General features: G+C 45.0%; 1 protein-coding gene across 5 annotated transcripts in view; it reads left to right on the plus strand.

Annotated features, from left to right (window-relative positions):
* SLTM (SAFB like transcription modulator) overlaps nucleotides 1-19,486 on the plus strand; it is a 230,789-nt gene that overhangs the window by 93,946 nt on the left and 117,357 nt on the right. For all 5 annotated transcript variants that reach the window (XM_030188772.1, XM_030188798.1, XM_030188779.1 and 2 more), the window contains 3 exons: nucleotides 9,924-10,073; nucleotides 10,158-10,264; nucleotides 10,354-10,505. In XM_030188772.1, coding sequence (XP_030044632.1) covers nucleotides 9,924-10,073; nucleotides 10,158-10,264; nucleotides 10,354-10,505 — 409 coding nt within the window. The remainder of the gene's footprint in view (nucleotides 1-9,923; nucleotides 10,074-10,157; nucleotides 10,265-10,353; nucleotides 10,506-19,486) is intronic.

Below are 19,486 nucleotides of genomic sequence, written 5' to 3' on the forward strand. Positions count from 1 at the left end.
AAGAACCTAATTTTCCCTTGGCATTGGGCAACACCAGCATATACTGCTATTTCAGTAATCTCGATATTAGAAACGTGAACAATTAACTGACCGCACCCAGAGCTGAGCTCTTCGGAGATGGGGGAGAGGGTCATCAGAGTACAGGCCCTTAGGCTCCCCCCAGAGGAGAGCGGCTTCAGCAGTGGTATTCAGCTCTGGGTTGTGGATGATGTTTAGGTTGCTCCAAGTAGATGGGGGTGGGAGTTCCACCTGCAACAGTTGAAGAGATGCTGATAAACCCTTCTATCGAGATATATGTACTTTCTGTGTCATAGTCTTTTGTAGTGTTTAGCATGATGTAGTATCAACACCTGTTTACCATTTAAGACAATGGGGGAGGGTGGGAGGGAGGGGTAGGAGGGGTGGGATGGGGGGGGGGGAATCGTTAAAATGTTTGATGACGCATTCTATTTTATAGTTCGCTTGTGGAAGTTACAATGTTGGCATTTTTGTCTTGGTCAGTAATTGAATACTTTGTATTGTATGTCATCAATAAAAATGATGAAACATAGAAACATGAACAAGTGTGGAGGGAATCGGTCCAAATTTTTTTTATTGCTCAGATTAAGTAGGACCAGAAAACCATGTTTAATTACTTTGTACCAAATAAAATTTTTCCTTGGTAATTCCTCCAAAAGCCAGGAGGAGCCTCTGGTAGTTTTGTCTAGTGGCCAGAGCTCAGTATGTATGGCCACTTGTTCTGAACACACAACCCTGTGGTCTGGGTTGGGTGTCTGCCATTACGTTTGTTCTTTGCAGCATTGTGAAATGCATTTCACATCTCCGGATGGAGCCAACAGGCAGCCAGAATTGGAAGTAGCAGGGTATATACCTCTATTGGGGCAAGGTCCCCATATCTGTGGTGAACCTGACTTTGGTGTGGAAAACTGTACTTTCAGAACCTGAAGAGGAGGAGTCCTGGTCTGTCAGTGCTGAGTGGAGTTATTTTTGAGGCATCAGAAGGTGCTCACATGATCTTGGGTACATCAGGGTATTCTAAATCGGGTTCAAAGCAGAATAGTGTGTGTTTGTGGATCATTTTTATTATTTAATTCCCAAACAGAAAAAGGAAAACCAACACAGGTTACAAGTACTTGAAAAGCATCTTTGTTGCATGAGCTCAGAGCTCAAACTACTCTAGAGTTGACATTTCTCCCCTATATTAACCCCACTCCCTCCCATGTCCAATAACCTACCTGAACATCATGCCTATAGGAGGGGGTAACCAGGTTGAATGCCACATTGGAAATTGAATATTAGCTTTGGGCACCAGTATGTACCTCGTCCCCTCCCTAACTCAGCCACCCAGGGAGTATAAGTGATTCAAGATCATACTCCCCATAATAGGGGATATAGATTGCAAGTATGGATCCCATGCGGCAAGGTATTAGTTGTTTTACCGATTCTGTTGCATCCCTCGCTTCCTACAAAGTAAGGTCGTCTTGTCCCTGCTCACCCCGTCTAGGCCTCTGGTCCAAGAACACCAGATCCTCAGTGAATTGGATGCTTCGGCCCTATAAGCTGCTCAGATATGAGGCCACCCCTGACCCGCTGGATAGATACACAGGTCCACATAGCATGATAGACGGTATTGTTTTCCCTGAAACATCAGAGGCATGTTGGGGAGGTCAGCCCTCTCAACCTACACAGCTATACCTGAGTGAAATAAGCCTTATGAAGTACCTGAAATGTATACCTCCTTAGATCAGCTCCCAGAGTCAAGGAAGGGGTCCTACGAATGGCTTGCGTTGTATTTCAGTCGGAGAGAGCTCTCCCCAAATCTGTCTCCCATATACCTTTAACCAACTGTAACTTCTTCCACACCTCCCCCAGCCAGGGACTGGGACTGCCTTAAGTAGACTGGATTTCTGATTCACCACCACTGATTCAAAAAATCCTCTTTATTTTTCTCCCCGTATTACATTTTAAACTATCCTGGTCTAAGGAGTTGACACATAGGCATATTTTTAAAGCACTTAGCCTTCTAGAGTTCCATAGAAACCTATGAAACTCTGGAAGGCTAAGTGCTTTGAAAATATGCCTCATAGTGTTTCAGCTGGCAATTCGCAAATTGGTTCCCTCCCCCCCCCTTCCCCAATTGTATCTCTGTGGGCCTAAGGTCTCGAAGGATATCATGTTTCGCTCTTCATTGAGCATGTTCTCTACCAGGCTGTATTCCCTTTCCCAACTGGTGAAGGTTCTGTTCTCCATTCCTGGGGGGGGTGGGGGGTGGGTGAAGGTTGTATTCTCCTGGGGGGAAGGATAAGTTCCCTCTGTGGCAATTGATCTGTTTCTATGGAGGCACTTCCCAGCCAACAAGTCAGCTGGAGCCATGTGTCCTTCAATGGCCTGTGTAGTACACTACTCCCCAAGGGAGGTGGTTTGTCGGGCAGGGACTTGCAAGAGTGATTGAATGTGACAGGGGGCACATAGTAGTTGCTCGTATCCCAGTGGGGTATAATCTGATCTATTCAGCAGCCAGTCGCCTAGGTGGCTTAGGAGACGAGCATAGTTGTGCTGCTGTAAGTCCGGAAGGCCCAACCCTCCCCCTCTCCAATTGCCATACAGGTACTGTAGGTGGATTTTTGCCTCTCCCCCCCCCCCCCCCCCCAAGCAATATTTGGTCAGTAGTTTCTCTACCTGTGCAACGTCCTTCTGTAGGAGTCTGATAAGGAGGATCTGTTTCACGTAAAGCCATCTAGGAAGCACCACCATCCTATATAGGCTAATTTTCCACTACAGGGAAAAGGGGCAGTGCCTGCCAGCTCTCTAGCTGCCTACATGTTGTGTCTATCAAGTGAGTAACATTGAGGGAGTGCAACATCCTGGTGGAGTTGCACTCCCTCAATGGATTCTCTCAATTGATTTCTCAATGGATTCTCTCAATTGATCCCTCAACTGGATGCCTAGGTTTTGGAGGGACTGTCCTCACTTTAGGAGGAATGTCTCCCTACAGGTCCGGCATACCTCCTCTTCAGTGGCTAGGGCCTTTGATTTGGACAGATTCAGTTTAAAGTTTGAGTAGTCCCCACATTCTTGGAACGTGGTCAGCAATTTCTTGAGTGAGCTCTGTGGATCTGAGAGATGTACTAGCAGATTGTCTGTGAAAGCTGCTATTTTACATGAATTATCCCTATCCCTTTAATAACTGGGTTAGTGAGGATGTCCCTTATAAACAGGTCTCATGTTGTGAATAACAGTGGGGGTAGGGGGCAGCCTTGTTTGGTTCCCCTATTAATAAGTAAGTATTGCCACACTGGGACAGACCAAAGGTTTTGATGTCTCGGCTCTGTCTGTGCAGGCTGCCATTTGTGGTTCCCTGGTGGCTAAAGCGTGCTTTCGGTTGTCCGAAAAAGTGCTTGACCGTTCTTCGGATGATTTGCCCTCTTGACACAGAAGTTGTGAAGCTAGAGATGAGCTCGGCCTTCTTAGCAGATAGTTTGTACGACTTATTGCGAGCATCGGCCAAGTCTATGGCGTTAGGAGTGGCTGCTAGGAGGTCCCTGTGGCTGAGAGGATGGTCAGCAGATGCAGCTTCTAAAGCTAAACTCCATTAAATTTTCCTTTCGAGGCTCACTCTTGTTTGGTGAGGATTTGGATAAGTTTGTTCATAGTCTGGGAGAGTCTAAGGTTCCTAGACTAGCAGAGGACAGGCAGAAGCCCTCAGGTCGTTCTTTATTTTCGGATCACGCTCGGGGATGTGATTTTTGGTGACCTCGGCCGGGTAGGTCGGCTCCGGCTCATTGCTTTTGCTTCTTTCAAAGGACTCGGACCTTTCTTGGCGCTCGTAGAGGAGGTAAGGACTTGGGAGCCTCCTTCCAGTAGCCCCCTTGTTCCTCCCAATGAAGGTTTCAGGGCCCAGCCTTTGGTTCCTGTGGGAGCGGGTTTGGCACAGTTATTCCAGAGGTGGGCCAAGATTACCACTGACCAGTGCTTCTTGGAGGTTATTTGAGAAGGGTACGCGTTAATAGTTTGCGCATCCTTTGGCAGACGCCTTTCTGGAGTCTTCCTTTCGAGCTCGCTTCAAGGTGGACGTCAGGGGGGACTCTAGACAGTCTTCTCAGCCTCCAGGCTATTTGTCCCGTTCCTGCCGCAGAACTCAGACGTGCGGTATTCAATTTATTTCGTTATCCCCAAGAAAGAGGATTCTTTCCGTCTGATTCTGGATCTCAAGGCGGTCAATTGGGCCCTCAAGGTCTGCTTTTCATATGGAGGCTCTCCGGTCGGTTATCGTAGCTGTCAGACCCGGAGAGTTTCTTACAGTGCTAGATCTGACAGAGGCCTATCTACACATCCCCATACGTCCCTTTTACTACCGCTTCCTGCGATACGCCATTCTCAGACAGCATTTCCAGTTTCGGGCATTGCCGTTCGGTTTGGCGACAGCCCTCCGCACCCTTACCAAGGTGATGGTTGTTGTGGCAGCGGCTCTCCACAGAGAGGGAGTTTTGGTTCATCCTTATCTGGATGATTGGCTCATTTGTTTCAGGAGAGTCAGGTCACGGACTAGTCCAGTTCCTTCAGTCCCTTGGGTGGATAGTCAATTTACAGAATAGTCGCCTGCTCCCCTCACAGTCCCTGGATTACTTGGGGGTGCGCTTCAACACACTAAAGGGGTGAGTGTTCTTGACGGAAGCCCGGATTATCAAATTGCAGACCGTCAATTCCACCGGTCAGTTCGTCCATCACCTAAGGACTATCTCCAGGTCCTAGGTTTTGTGGCAGCCACGATAGACACAGTTAACTGGGCCAGGGCCCACATGAAGTCACTTCAAAGATACCTCCACTCCTGGTGGTCTCTACAGCGGGATTCTGTTTGGAAAAAGCTGCTGCTTCCAGCTTGGGAGCGGAGCGATCTACTTTGGTGGCGTCGGACATCTGATCTCTCCAGGGGAATGCTCCACAGTGGACCGTGGTTATGACAGATGCCAGTCTGAAGGGCTGGGGAGCTCATTGAGCCAATATGTATAGGGTCTCTGGTCGCCGGAGGAGGCGACCAGTTCCATCAACCTCTTGGAGCTGCGGACAGTCCACTTGGCGCTCTGAGCCTTTTGCCCTCTTCTGGAAAGCCTGGCAGTGCACATCATGTCTGACAACGCCACAGCGGTGGCTTATGTCGATTGTCAAGGAGGAACAAACAGCCTTCACTTACAGCAGGAAGCTGCTCAACTGCTCGACTGGGCGGAGATTCATCTGCAAGCGCGGTCAGCGACTCACATGGCAGGAATGGAAAATGTGAAGGCGGATTTTCTCAGTCGCATTATTCTGGATCCCGGGGAGTGGGCTGTAGGTGAGGACGCATTCCAGCTTACTTGTGCATCGATGGGGTCTTCCAGCCCTGGATCTTTTCGCCTCAGCGGCCAACGCAAAGGTTTAGAGGCACTTCAGTCGACCGAGAGACTCCAAATCTCAATGACTCGATGCGCTCCTTCAGCCGTGGCCAGAGGGTGTTTTCTATGCCTTCCCTCCGTGGCCCCTGTTGGGTCGCCTGATCCAGAAGATAGAGGTTTGCAGGGGTCAAGTGATTTTTTTTTAAATATTTTTGGACTGGCCTTGCAGGCCTTGGTACACCGACCTTCGCAGTCTGCTGGTCGGTCCTCCTCTACGATTCCTGGTTTTCCCGGGATTACTGATACAGGGTCCTGTTGGTCATCCAGATTCCGGTCGATTTTGTCTTACAACTTGGCTATTGAGTGGGTGAGGTTGACTAAGAGAGGTTACTCGGCAGGAGTGATTTTCCGATTTTTCCACCATGCTCAAGTCTCGACGTCGTTCCATTTCTCTAAATTATATCAGAACATGGAGTGTTTTTGAGGAGTGGTGTGAGCGCTTTTGTATAGCAGATTCTGGATTTTTTGCAGCAGGTACTCGACAAGGGTTTAGCTCTGTCCTCGCTTAAGGTCCAGGTTGTGGCCTGATCTTGCTTCAGGGGCCGGATTCAGCTCGTTTTTTTGCGGGGGGGGGGGGGGTCTCGTGTGACCTCCCACGCGGAGTACTTTTCCGTTGTGGTACCTCAGTTTGGTTCTTGGGCCTTGTCTCGTACTCCCTTTGAGCCTCTTGCATCCTGCACATTGAAGGATTTGACTCTCAAGATGGTTTTTCTGGTGGTGATTGCTTCAGCTAGGAGAGTTTTGGAGTTGCAGGCCCTTTCGTGTCGGTCGCTGTTCGCGAAGGATCGGGTGGTGGTGTGGCCAGTTCCATCCTTCCTTCCCAAGGTCTTGTCGCATTTCTATATGTCACAATCTGTGATCTTGCCAGTCCTGGGGTCTTCCTCAGGTTTGAAAGAGCAGCGCAGCCTCAAGTGTCTGGACGTTAGAAGGGCGCTCAAGTGCTATTTGAGGCTTACAGATGAATTTTGGCAGATGGATGGTTTGTTAGTCCTTATCAGGGGAGCCAGGAAGGGGCTGTCAGCTTCCAAGCCCACCATTTCTCATTTGCTCAAGGAGATGATTGCTTCTGCTTATCTTTTGGCTGGTATGCCAGCTCCTGCAGGAGTTAAGGCTCACTCTACCAGAGGTCAAGCTGCTTCTTGGACTGAGCTCTGTTTGGTTCCTCCGCTTGAGATATGCAGAGAGGTGACTTGATCCTCCTTGCATTCTTTTTCCAAGCATTATTGGTTGGATGTGCAGAGTTGGCAAGATTCTATGTTTGGGACACAGGTGCTTACAGCGGGGCTGCTGGGGTCCCGCCCATGATTTCACTGCTCTGTTACTTCCCATCAGTCAGTCATTGGGCCGGTCCAGAGGGATGCTAAGAGAGAAGAAATTAGGCCTTACCTGTTAATTTGCTTTCATTTAGTCCCTCCGGACCGGCCCAGATCCTTCACATTTCACAGCTGGTTTCTATAGTTCTGTTTAGCTTGTTCATCCTTAGAGGATTGTTGGTCTTTGTTTTACTATTAAAAAAAAAAAAAAAACACAGAATTGTTCCTTCGTTATACTTTCGTGTCTGAGGAGTGTGTGGCACCTTAAGCATGTTACACAGGCCTTTCGTTAGCCTGACGTCTCTGGCTGCTCAGGTTCCCAGGTGCACAGAGTGTATAAGGTTGATTTCTTTTCTTCTGGTTTGTTACTGTAAACTGGACTCTTCTATATGGCAAGGGCTCTTATTGACTATCTCTGATGAGTCAGAAGTCTGTTTCCACCTGTTGGAAGGTGTGCACAACCCATCAGGCAATCACTGGGTCAGTCCAGAGGGACTAAAGGAAAGCAAATTAGTAGGTAAGGCCTAATTTCTCCTTAATCTGTCAAATGCCTTTTCATCATCAAAGCTAATTAACAGCGAAGAGGTTTTAGTGCGTTCTCTAAGCTCCAGGGAGGTTAAGAGCCTCCGAAGGTGTGGAGTTTTTTTCTTTTCTTTTTTATTGGTATGAGCAGTCATTGCCAATGGGGTCTAGAGGTTCCAAGCAGAGAATGACCTGAGGACAAAGTTTGTCCTCAAGCTCTGTCCCCACCCCGCCCCCGTGAACACTGTCTGGACCCCATCCACTCAAGTCTTGAGCAGTTATGATTTTATATTTAAATCATTTTATTAAAATATAAACAATATTCTGTACAGCTGTCTTTTTATAAATCACAAACAGTACAGAACAAGGATCAACCAAACCCCTGTCTCCTCTCATAAATATCCCCTCCACTATCAGGAAAATTGAACAAGCCAAATTACTACAGAATGCTACATACAAAATTTATGTTCACACCTCTGTCACACGTAACACAAATGCCAATTACATAATTGACCAAAAATGGTAAACATAAATTAAACCAAATTCCCAAGAAGGTGTATTTCCTCCTATGCCATGCAGTATATAAAGATGACATGTCAGGGATGGTGTTGGGGGAGTGCAATTAGGATAGCTGCCCTCTGGCCACAGAGAGCTGTAAGCTGAAGAAGGCTTGGCCTGGTAGTAGGCTTTGGGGAAAAAATGATTATTCCGGATGACACAGCGCCTCAGTCCCCAGAATCCCCAACACCTCCCTACTTTTTTTTTTTTTTTAACTGTTATTTCCAGCTTAAGGACCAGTTTCCTGGTCAACAGTTTGCTGGTCAGAGTGCAGTCTGGATTTGTCTGTGGTACATTTGGCTTGAGAGGAAAATGTTCAAGCAGACTAAAGCAGGCATACATTGGATCAGGGAGAATGGAGTCTAGTAGAGGGAAACCTTCACAAGTATTGTATGAAAATGTGCTACTCTTATCAATGGATTTCATGGCATATCACAAGAATTCCAAGGTTCCCCAGTTTTTTTAGTCTGCAATTGGGGAACGGGCATCAATGCTCTGGTAAAGCTGTGGTTTCAGGAGAAGCTGTTGTATTTTTCCCTTGTGGCTCTTCCTGGATGGGTAATTCAGAAAGGAGGGGTATTGATGATATTAGTGCTGGATTGGCCAAGGAGATCCTGATATGGAGACCCTATGCAACTCCATGAGTGAAAGGTGCGTTTTTCTTATCATCAGTGGAAGGGGGGTGTTGGTGCAAGCTCCCGATTTGGATGCCAGAAGCATCTTGATTCTATTTTACAGCTTGACTGTTAAGAGGGCGAGGCTACAAAGTTACTTCACCTATTGTACTCCCTTGTGTTCAAGGAAGATATTGATCTTTTTGGTGAATGTGTAGTGAGTTCTTGAGCAGTGGTGTGGTGATTGTCAAGTTATTCTGCTGAGATCTTCGGTTATGCAAGCTTTGTTGTTTTTGTTTTTTTTTTCATGATAGTTTGAATAGGGATTTAGTCCTAGTTTCTCTTAAGATGTAAATGGTAGCTATTTCCCTACTGACAAGCAGGGGAGATATATAGGCATGCTGGTACATAATGTCTTCAGAGTGGATGCTGGGCTTGATGGACCTTTGGTATTTTCCAGCATGGCAATACTTATGTACTTATGAGTTTAGGAAGACAGACTAGGTGATATAGGAAATGAGAAGCAGTTTCTGCTACTATGTGTAGCCTGCTGAATAAAAGAAATGAGTCCTTTCATCTCCTTAAGGGGCATCCAGTGCCTCTAGTACTCGAGGCACATTGTACAAGAGGGCAGGCTTCTTCCTGGATTGAGCATGGTCTTAAAATTCTATATAATACTTGTAATGCAGCTGCTTGAGTCTCATTATACTGTTTGTATGGCACTACAGGCTGAATATACAAGCAAAGCAGGATGCAGTCTTGGGTGCCAAAATCCTGAAGACAAGTCTGTGCAAGCCCTATTCTTGATTTACTGCTTTAATACTTCCTGTGCATATGAACTGGTCTGGAGGGACACTAAGGGAAGGAGAAATTAGATCTTATCTGTCAATTTTCTTTTAGTTCCTCCATACTAGTCAGAATGCCAAAGATTGTCAGTTTTAGACAAGGCCTTTGAGCAGTTATTTGCTGTGTGTTGCATCCTAGGGCATGAGCTTACACCAAGAGGTAAGCTATGTCTGTGTTGTTCAATTTGATTAGTTTCTTCTGAGTTTTTTTTGTGGAGAATATTGTGCCCTGCTTGGTTATTGAAATGCTGACTTGAAACTGTATATGACTTTAATGTCAGTGGTTGTTTTTACCTGTTGGTATGAGAAGGTAAGCATATGCATCTGGAGAGGCAAAAGGAAAGAATCAGCAGATTAAGATCTAATTTCTTTAGGCTATTAAATTTCAGGGTCAGCTGCACTAATCAACTTTAAACATGCTTCTAAAAACTGTAGCTAAATATTTTTTTCGTTTTAGGTCCTTTGATACATTTTTTCTTGAAATTTAGTAAAATGTAGTTGAAAAAATTCCCACTCCAAGTCTATCAAACACCAGGTTTTAGTCCATATAGCATTTGATGCTAAAACAGTTACACTGTTTATATTGCTTTATTTTCCTTCTTGTCCTTTTTTTTTTTTAAAGCTTTTTATATTCTGTTCTAGGTTCTGAGTGCAAAGATAGTCACTAATGCACGAAGCCCTGGGGCAAAATGTTATGGAATAGTTACTATGTCTTCTAGTGCTGATGTGGCAAGATGTATCTCACACCTTCATCGAACAGAACTGCATGGACAACAGATTTCTGTTGAAAAGGCAGGTGTTTTGATTTCTTTACATATCGGATGAACTTGTAATGTCTACTGTACGTGTTAATCACCTGGCTTTATTACGTTGTAGGTAAAAAATGATCCTTCCAAAAAAGATGTAAAGAAAGAAGGTGACGATAAGCAAGGTTCTGGCAGATCATCTGGTGATAAGAAAACCACAGGAAATGACAAAACAAAGTGAGTTTGTATGTGCTTGTGTGGCTAGCCACTTTAAAATGAAGGAATTTTTGACTTTAATAATCCCTTTTCTTATCCCATTCCATAAGGGCTCAAACATCAGTCAAAAAAGAAGATAAGAAATCTGAGAAATCAGACAAAAAAGAAAACAAGGAGGCTAAGAAAACAGAGGGTAAAAATGAGACTGACGCTGATTCTGGTAAAGAGGCTCCAAGAAAATCTGAAGAAAAGAAGAAATCAGGTATTCAAACTTTTTATTGAAATTACTCATACAAAAAGATGACAATACAACAATGCCAGTTTTCATTCTATTTCCCAGCAGAATAATTTTAACATACTTTTTTCTAATCAAGCTTTCATAGGAAAATGACAGTTTCATTGACCAGACTATTCCAGTCCAGAATATCACGTAAAGTTGTCAGCGCTTTTGCCCACATGGCACAGCAGAGCTCAGAGCAAAGGCTTCAGCCCTCTGTATTGGATCTGTTGTGTGCATTGGAGCTCAAGCGTGTGGGTAGCTATCTTTTGACCTATTTTCTGGGAAGCACTGGTAAATATTTATTTTAGATTTTGCTCAACCTTTTTCAGTAGTAGCTCAAGGTGAGTTACATTTAGGTACATTGGATATTTCCCTGTCCCAGGAGGGCTCACAATCTAAGTTTCTACCTGAGGCAATGGAGGGTTAAGTGACTTGCCCAAGATCACAAGGAGCAGCAGTGGGATTTGAACCGGCCACCTCTGGATTGCAAGACCGGTGCTCTAACCACTAGGCCACTCCTAGTTTTTTTTCCTTCTTGTATTAAGTGCTTCAAAACAAGGTTACTGAAAAATTACAGTAGAAGCCCATCAGGAGTGTTTATCATTGGGGGTTTTGTTCAGTTTACTTGTGCTCCAGATTAGTTGCCAGACTGATGAGGGGAAAACGTACTTGGACTTCTTTCTCAGTTCGTTGTTTGATGGGATAACTGGGGTGTGGGAGAGACATCCCAAGCCCAGTAAAGTGGGTTCAGGGGCAAGCCAGATGATATATAAACAAACTGGAAACTAGAGACATCAGATTGTCCTTACTACCCACTGTTGACATGGGGAGGGCTATACCAGTCTTGTTGGATGATGTCACAATGATGTACGAGGAAGAAAAAGGAGGCACCAAGTGTTCCCAGGAGGCACTTGAAGACTATTGATGTCTCACATTGTGGTAAATCCTGAGTTTGCAGCATTGGCTATCGGATCTTAAGAAACCTGTTGGAATTTTAGATCAGCCTGGTTTTCTGCTGCAGGTTAGAAGCAAATTCAGAAGGGTTATATGCTGCTAGTCAAAAATGACCTTGAGGTGCTCTGTTTCCTCTGATTGCTCATATGTATTGAGATCTGGTGGTCTTGATGGCTGCTGATATCCATGGAATGTTCTTTTTCTCCAGAAATTGGTTGTTCCAGAGCAGTAGTCATATTTGGCAAGTTTCAATCCTCATGGAGGATACAGCTCTTCTTTGGCTATGGTCTGGTTCTAGAGAGGGTAGAGCTGAGGAAAAAGTTATTTGCCTTAGGTAATTGCAATGCTTTTGAGAACTTAAAACACTTCACCTCACTGAACTATATCAGGGTCTGGTAAGTTTATGAACAAAGGCCCAGGCATGCAGAGCCCTCTTAGACTTCAACTCCAGTAGTGTGCACGCCAGTCCTGAATATTAAAACTCAGGGCTGCAGCCTGCTCATTTTTTTGAATCCCAGACTGTAGTTGGAAGAGGCGGCTGCTGAGCTTGCAGTCCTCATAGGCAGCAAATGTTAGCCAGTTGATGCTCACGGAGTAATAGTATTGTACAAGGAGGAAAAAGAAGGTAATATAAGAACAGCTATACTGGGTCAGACTAATGTTCCATCTAGTTCAGTATCCTGCTTCCAACAGTGGCCAATTCAGGTTGCAAGTACCTGACAGAATCCCAGATAGCTAGATTATGCTACTGATCTCGGGAACAAGCAGTGGCTTTCTCCATGTCTTTCTCAATAGCAGACTATGGATGTTTCCTCCAGGAACTTGTCCAAACTTTTTTTTTTTTTACCTAGATAGCTAACCTCTGATACACCTTTTGGCAAGGAGTTCCACAGCTTAACTATTCGCTGAGTGAAAAAATATTTCCTCCTGTCTGTTTCAAAATAGTACCATGTAACTTGAGTGTCCCCTAGTCACTGTACTTTTTGAAAAAGTAAAACATTGCTTTTTTTTTTTTTTTTTTTTACCCATTCTATACTCAGTATTTTGTAGACCTCTATCATATCGCTTTCATAATAATTTCTAACATTGTTTGCTTTTGGCTGCTGCCGCACAGTGGGAAGAATTTTTCATTGTATTGTCCATAATAGCACACACACCTAAAACCTCTTACTGCAAAGTGTATCTTTGGGGAAAAAGATGTCATTGGGTTCCAGAGATACATGGGAGAGGAGGTGGGAGGAAGTCATAAGTGTGAGCAGGGAAGCAGGCTGCAGCCCTATTCTGATCCTGCCAGTTATTGGCTCTTTAAGCAGAGCAACAGTGTTGGGGAGAACCGCAGTACTGACCAGATGGGGATGGTGGTGGCGAAATGCTGGACCTGAGGGTATTTGGAGGTCAAAAGAGACTGGACCTTGAAGTGAAGATGCACATTGATGGAGAGATGCCAAGCTGCGGGAGATGAGACTGACTGACCAGGTGGGGATGGTGGTGGAGAGGTGCTGGACCTAAGGGTAATTGGAGGTCAGAGACTGGACCTTGAGTGGGGAGAGATGCACATTGATGGAGAGATGCCAAGCTGTGTATGGGAGGGGGAGAGGGAAAGATGCTGGGCCCGAGGTGTGGGTTGCAGAAGAAGGGGAAAAGGTGACGAGAAAGGGATGCACCGAGGATATATCTCCAAATGTTGCCCGGGAGGGAAAGGTTAGGACAGCTGTTGTACTTGGTGATTCGATCATTAGGCATATAGATAGCTGGGTGGCTGGTGGACGTGAGGATCGCCTGGTGACTTGCCTGCCTGGTGCGAAGGTGGCGGACCTCACGTGTCACCTAGATAGGATTCTAGATAGTGCTGGGGAGGAGTCCGCTGTCTTGGTACATGTGGGTACCAATGACATAGGAAAATGTGGGAGAGAGGTTCTGGAAGCAAAATTTAGGCTCTTAGGTAGAAAGCTGAAATCCAGATCCTCCAGGGTAGCATTTTCTGAAATGCTACCTGTGCCACGCGCAGGGCCCAAGAGACAGGCAGAGCTCCAGAGTCTCAATGCGTGGATGAGACGATGGTGCAGGGAGGAGGGCTTTAGATTTGTTAGGAACTGGGCAACATTCTGGGGAAGGGGGAGCCTATTCCGAAAGGATGGGCTCCATCTTAACCAGAGTGGGACCAGGCTGCTGGCATCGGCGTTTAAGAAGGAGATAGAGCAGCTTTTAAACTAGAAATGGGGGGAAGGCCGACAGTCGCTCAAAAGAGCATGGTTCGGGATAAGGTATCTTTCAAAGATATCACCATAACAGGGAAGATAGAGTATCCTGATAGTGAGGTTGCAAAAGAGATTGTAGTAGATCGGGTATCTTTAAATAACAATAAAAATCAGACAAAAGATTGCCAGTTAATACTGTCAAGTACTAAGCATGATGTACTTAGGAACAACAAACATAGTTTGAAATGTCTATATGCGAATGCCAGGAGCCTAAGAAATAAGATGGGGGAGTTAGAATATATTGCACTAAATGAAAAATTAGATATAATAGGCATCTCTGAGACCTGGTGGAAGGAGGATAACCAGTGGGACACTGTCATACCGGGGTACAAATTATATCGTAGTGATAGGGTGAATCGGATTGGTGGAGGGGTAGCATTGTATATTAATGAGAGCCTTGAATCAAATAGATTGAAAATTCTGCAGGAAGCAAAACACTCCTTGGAATCACTGTGGATTGAAATTCCATGTGCAAAGGGGAAAAGGATAGTGATAGGAGTGTACTACCGTCCGCCTGGCCAGGACGAACAGACGGATGCGGAAATGTTAAAGGAAATCAGGGACGCAAACAAACTGGGCAACACAATAATAATGGGGGATTTCAATTACCCGCATATAGACTGGGTTAATGTAACATCTGTACACGTAAGGGACATAAGATTTCTTGATGAAATCAAGGACAGCTTCATGGAACAGCTAGTTCAGGAGCCGACAAGAGAAGGAAAAATACTAGACTTAGTCCTTAGTGGTGCTCATGATCTAGTGCAGGGGGTAACGATACGAGGGCCGCTTGATAACAGTGATCATAATATGATCGGTTTTGATATTGGCATTGAAGGAAGTGAAACTAGGAAATCAAGTACGCTAGCGTTTAACTATAGAAAAGGTGATTACGACAAAATGAGAAAAATGGTGAAAAAAAGACTGAAAGGAGCAGCTCGCAGAGTAAAAAACTTGCATCAGGCGTGGATGCTGTTTAAAAACACCATCCTGGAGGTTCAGGACAAATATATTCCACGTATTAGAAAAAAGGGAAAAAAGACTAAACGTCAGCCGGCGTGGCTAAACAGTAAGATAAAGGAAATCATTAGAGCCAAAAAACAATCCTTCAGAAAGTGGAGAAGAGAACCAACTGAAAGTAACAGGATAGATCATAAGGAATGCCAAGCCAAATGCAAAGCGGAGATAAGGAGGGCAAAAAAGGACTTTGAGAAGAAATTAGCGTTGGAAGCAAAAATACATAGTAAAAACTTTTTTAGATACATTAAAAGCAGGAAACCGGCCAAAGAGTCGGTTGGGCCGCTGGACGAAAATGGTGTTAAAGGGGCGATCAAGGAGGACAAAGCCGTAGCGGAGAAATTAAATGAATTCTTTGCTTCGGTCTTCACCGAGGAGGATTTGGGGGGGACACCGGTGCTGGAAAGAATATTTGAAGCGGGGGAGTCGGAGAAACTAAACAAATTCTCTGTAACCTTGGAGGATGTAATGGGTCAGTTCAGCAAGCTGAAGAGTAGTAAATCACCGGGACCTGATGGTATTCATCCCAGAGTATTAATAGAACTAAAAAATGAACTTGCGGAGCTACTGTTAGAAATATGCAATCTGTCCCTAAAATCGAGTGTAATACCGGAAGACTGGAGGGTAGCCAATGTTACTCCGATTTTTAAGAAAGGTTCCAGAGGAGATCCGGGAAATTATAGACCGGTGAGTCTGACGTCGGTGCCGGGCAAGATGGTGGAGGCTATTATTAAGAATAAAATTGCAGAGCATATACAAAAACATGGACTGATGAGACAAAGTCAGCACGGATTTAGTGAAGGGAAGTCTTGCCTCACCAATCTAATGCATTTTTTTGAGGGGGTAAGCAAACATGTGGACAATGGGGAGCCGGTTGATATTGTATATCTGGATTTTCAGAAGGCGTTTGACAAAGTGCTGCACGAAAGACTCCTGAAGAAATTGCAGAGTCATGGAATCGGAGGTAGGGTATTATTATGGATTAAGAACTGGTTGAAAGATAGGAAGCAGAGAGTAGGATTGCGTGGCCAGTATTCTCAGTGGAGGAGGGTAGTTAGTGGGGTCCCGCAGGGGTCTGTGCTGGGTCCGTTGCTTTTTAATGTATTTATAAATGACCTAGAGATGGGAATAACTAGTGAGGTAATTAAATTCGCCGATGACACAAAATTATTCAGGGTCGTCAAGTCGCAGGAGGAATGTGAACGATTACAGGAGGACCTTGCGAGACTGGGAGAATGGGCGTGCAAGTGGCAGATGAAGTTCAATGTTGACAAGTGCAAAGTGATGCATGTGGGTAAGAGGAACCCGAATTATAGCTACGTCTTGCAAGGTTCCGCGTTAGGAGTTACGGATCAAGAAAGGGATCTGGGTGTCGTCGTCGATGATACGCTGAAACCTTCTGCTCAGTGTGCTGCTGCGGCTAGGAAAGCGAATAGAATGTTGGGTGTTATTAGGAAGGGTATGGAGTCCAGGTGTGCGGATGTTATAATGCCGTTGTATCGCTCCATGGTGCGACCGCACCTGGAGTATTGTGTTCAGTACTGGTCTCCGTATCTCAAAAAAGATATAGTAGAATTGGAAAAGGTACAGCGAAGGGCGACGAAAATGATAGTGGGGATGGGACGACTTTCCTATGAAGAGAGGCTGAGAAGGCTAGGGCTTTTCAGCTTGGAGAAGAGACGGCTGAGGGGAGATATGATAGAAGTGTATAAAATAATGAGTGGAATGGATCGGGTGGATGTGAAGCGACTGTTCACGCTATCCAAAAATACTAGGACTAGAGGGCATGAGTTGAAGCTACAGTGTGGTAAATTTAAAACGAATCGGAGAAAATTTTTCTTCACCCAACGTGTAATTAGACTCTGGAATTCGTTGCCGGAGAACGTGGTACGGGCGGTTAGCTTGACGGAGTTTAAAAAGGGGTTAGATAGATTCCTAAAGGACAAGTCCATAGACCGCTATTAAATGGACTTGGAAAAATTCCGCATTTTTAGGTATAACTTGTCTGGAATGTTTTTACGTTTGGGGAGCGTGCCAGGTGCCCTTGACCTGGATTGGCCACTGTCGGTGACAGGATGCTGGGCTAGATGGACCTTTGGTCTTTCCCAGTATGGCACTACTTATGTACTTATGTACTTATGTACAGAAAAGATGCTGGACATGGAGGGGACATAGGGATAGGGACACAAAGGGGGGGGAGACACTGGACTGGATGAATAGGGATGCAGAGGAAAGATGGATGGCAAACAGAGAGAAGTAAAGGACAGGAGAAAGACGTCTACCTTACATGATCATTTGGTTTTGATGACTAAATTGAATCGTACACACTTGATATCTAAACTGACTGCACTTAGACTTGATTCTACCACTTTCTCCTACAATTACTTAGCTGGCTGCCCCTGAGGTAGGAAGCATTGTCATCCCAGTGTTGCCCTCTCAAGGGTGGGGGTGAGTTTTTGGGTGGGATGAGAGGAGCATAATAGCTATACTGGTCACATTTATTTATTAGGATTTATTTACCACCTTTTTGACAGAATGGTGGTATACAGTATAGCTTGCCTGTGGCCACACATCAAAGGTATACGGTATGTTCTTTGCTTAATCATTCAGTGATCATGGCTGCTGTATTTGCTATTGCTCTATTGACTGCATCCTGTATAAAACTTTAAATTAAAAAAAAAAGACACATGACCTGGGAAAAGTGTAAAATAAAAATAGAGAAGCAGAAAAGATAATGGGATCAAAGCAATGCTCAGACAACAAAGGAAGATTCTGGGAGAATTCTGCACACACTTGAAAATCCTGCATAATTTTATAATTTTCTTGTGCAGAACTCAGAGCTGGTACCTCCCCCCAACCACTTTTTTTTAGCCTTACACCCATGACATGCACACTATATGCCTTTCTCCAGCCCCCTCCCCCATCCACCTTGCTTCAGCCCCCAGATTGGCGAGAACATACAAAAACTATTGTTTTTGGATTACAGTATTTGCTTGAATTTAGTTGACCACACAAGTATGTATGCAAATTGCAAATAAGTATTCTAGTATTGATCAATAGTTCTGTTCATTCCTTAAGTGGTTCATTGTCACGAAATGTCTAGCACCCACCTGGGGTTTCCCTGTGGCCATCTGACTTGCACTTGGTCTTGTGCTCTATACTAGCACCCTTCTCCCACCGACTGGGTCCCGCTTGCCTCTGGGCTGGTCTCCCACTCTCAGGTTATTCCCCGGTGACTTCTAGGACACTGGAACCACACTCCAGGGGTCCTACATCTCCCAGAAGACACCCACAAACCAGGATTCTTAGTAAGTCCAGGACAGTAGAGTCAATAAACTAAAAAAGGTTTGCCATGAAACTTGAACAGGGAGGTGAAATCAAGCAATAACAGGTAACTGAATATGGATCAGTTATAAAACTAAACATTTGTTTACTACCTGGGTAGTACCTGGGGAGGTCAGGAAATAGCTGCTCACAGGCTCTCTCTGTAAAGACTACTACTACTACTAATCATTTCTATAGTGATATTTAGACGTACGCAGCGCTGTACACTTGAGAGATCTTTGTCTCAGCTGCCTGGCAGAGACGGGGGAAAATGCAGTACCTTCAGGCTAGATTTGAAATCCAGGGCCAATCAGAGGCCAGACCATCAGTTTTGAAAGTAGCTTCCCAATGGTACTGCAGATTGTTCTCCAGTTTCAGCTTTAAAACTTAAAACAAGCGCCATCTGCCTGCCAATTAGGAGAATCTTTAATTCCAACACCATGGGACATCCGAGATTGACTGGAGGCATGATCACAGAGAAGGAGGTTGGTGACAGATGAAGCCCCTTTGTAGATCTAACACCCTCGTGTTTCTCTTTCCCAGTTGGCACCAGGCCTGCCGCACTGGCCCCTGCAAAATAAGCACCGCCCACCTCTTACGTACTCTGAAAAACACCACCAGACGGGTCAACACTGGAGCGGGACAGTGACAGAATAGCCGCCGAAAGCTCAAATTTTCCCCGGACTTTAAGAGACTCCGGTCTTAGATGTTTCGCTCTGTCCAGATGCCTGGATTTAAAAAAACACCATCAATCCGGCTTGGATTTTTCACCCTCTCAGACTTCAATACTGGTCCATACTGCCAGAGTTCAGGAAACCTCACCCCCCTCTGCTGTAGAGCCCCCCTCATATTAATTATCCAACAAACCATGATTCTGCAAGATTGTAACTAAAATACCTGTGGAGTTTTTCTCGTTGATCCCTCTAGTAAGACACTTTCTCTCTCCACTACCCAATGAGCCATCTGTTAGAAGCTTTGTGTTATTGAAAAGACTAACTGAAAAATCCTTGAAAAAAATTCCTCTCTGCTACAAGCTTCAGGTTGTTTCTAACAATTACTATTGATAACTCCTGAAAATTTTCCCACTCCTCCTCCCATACAGATCCCCCACACACACACTTATTTCCCACCCACATGCAACATTTCCAGCCCAAACGCCCAGTAAAGCAAATCTCATTACAACACAAACGTGACATCAACAAAGCAATTCCCCTTAACTCGTATTCCACCCCACACAACAGTTCCCTCAATGCAAGGAAACCTGAGGCAATGGAGGGTTAAGTGACTTGCCCAAGATCACAAGGAGCAGCAGTGGGACAAAAAACAGCATTGTCGGAACCAACAGAGAGACACCTCAAAATATTCCTACTCACACTACTCCTCTTCTCCACTTCCACACTCATATAGAAC

Source organism: Microcaecilia unicolor, chromosome 1 (genome assembly GCF_901765095.1).
Source record: "Microcaecilia unicolor chromosome 1, aMicUni1.1, whole genome shotgun sequence".
Taxonomy (NCBI): domain Eukaryota; kingdom Metazoa; phylum Chordata; class Amphibia; order Gymnophiona; family Siphonopidae; genus Microcaecilia; species Microcaecilia unicolor.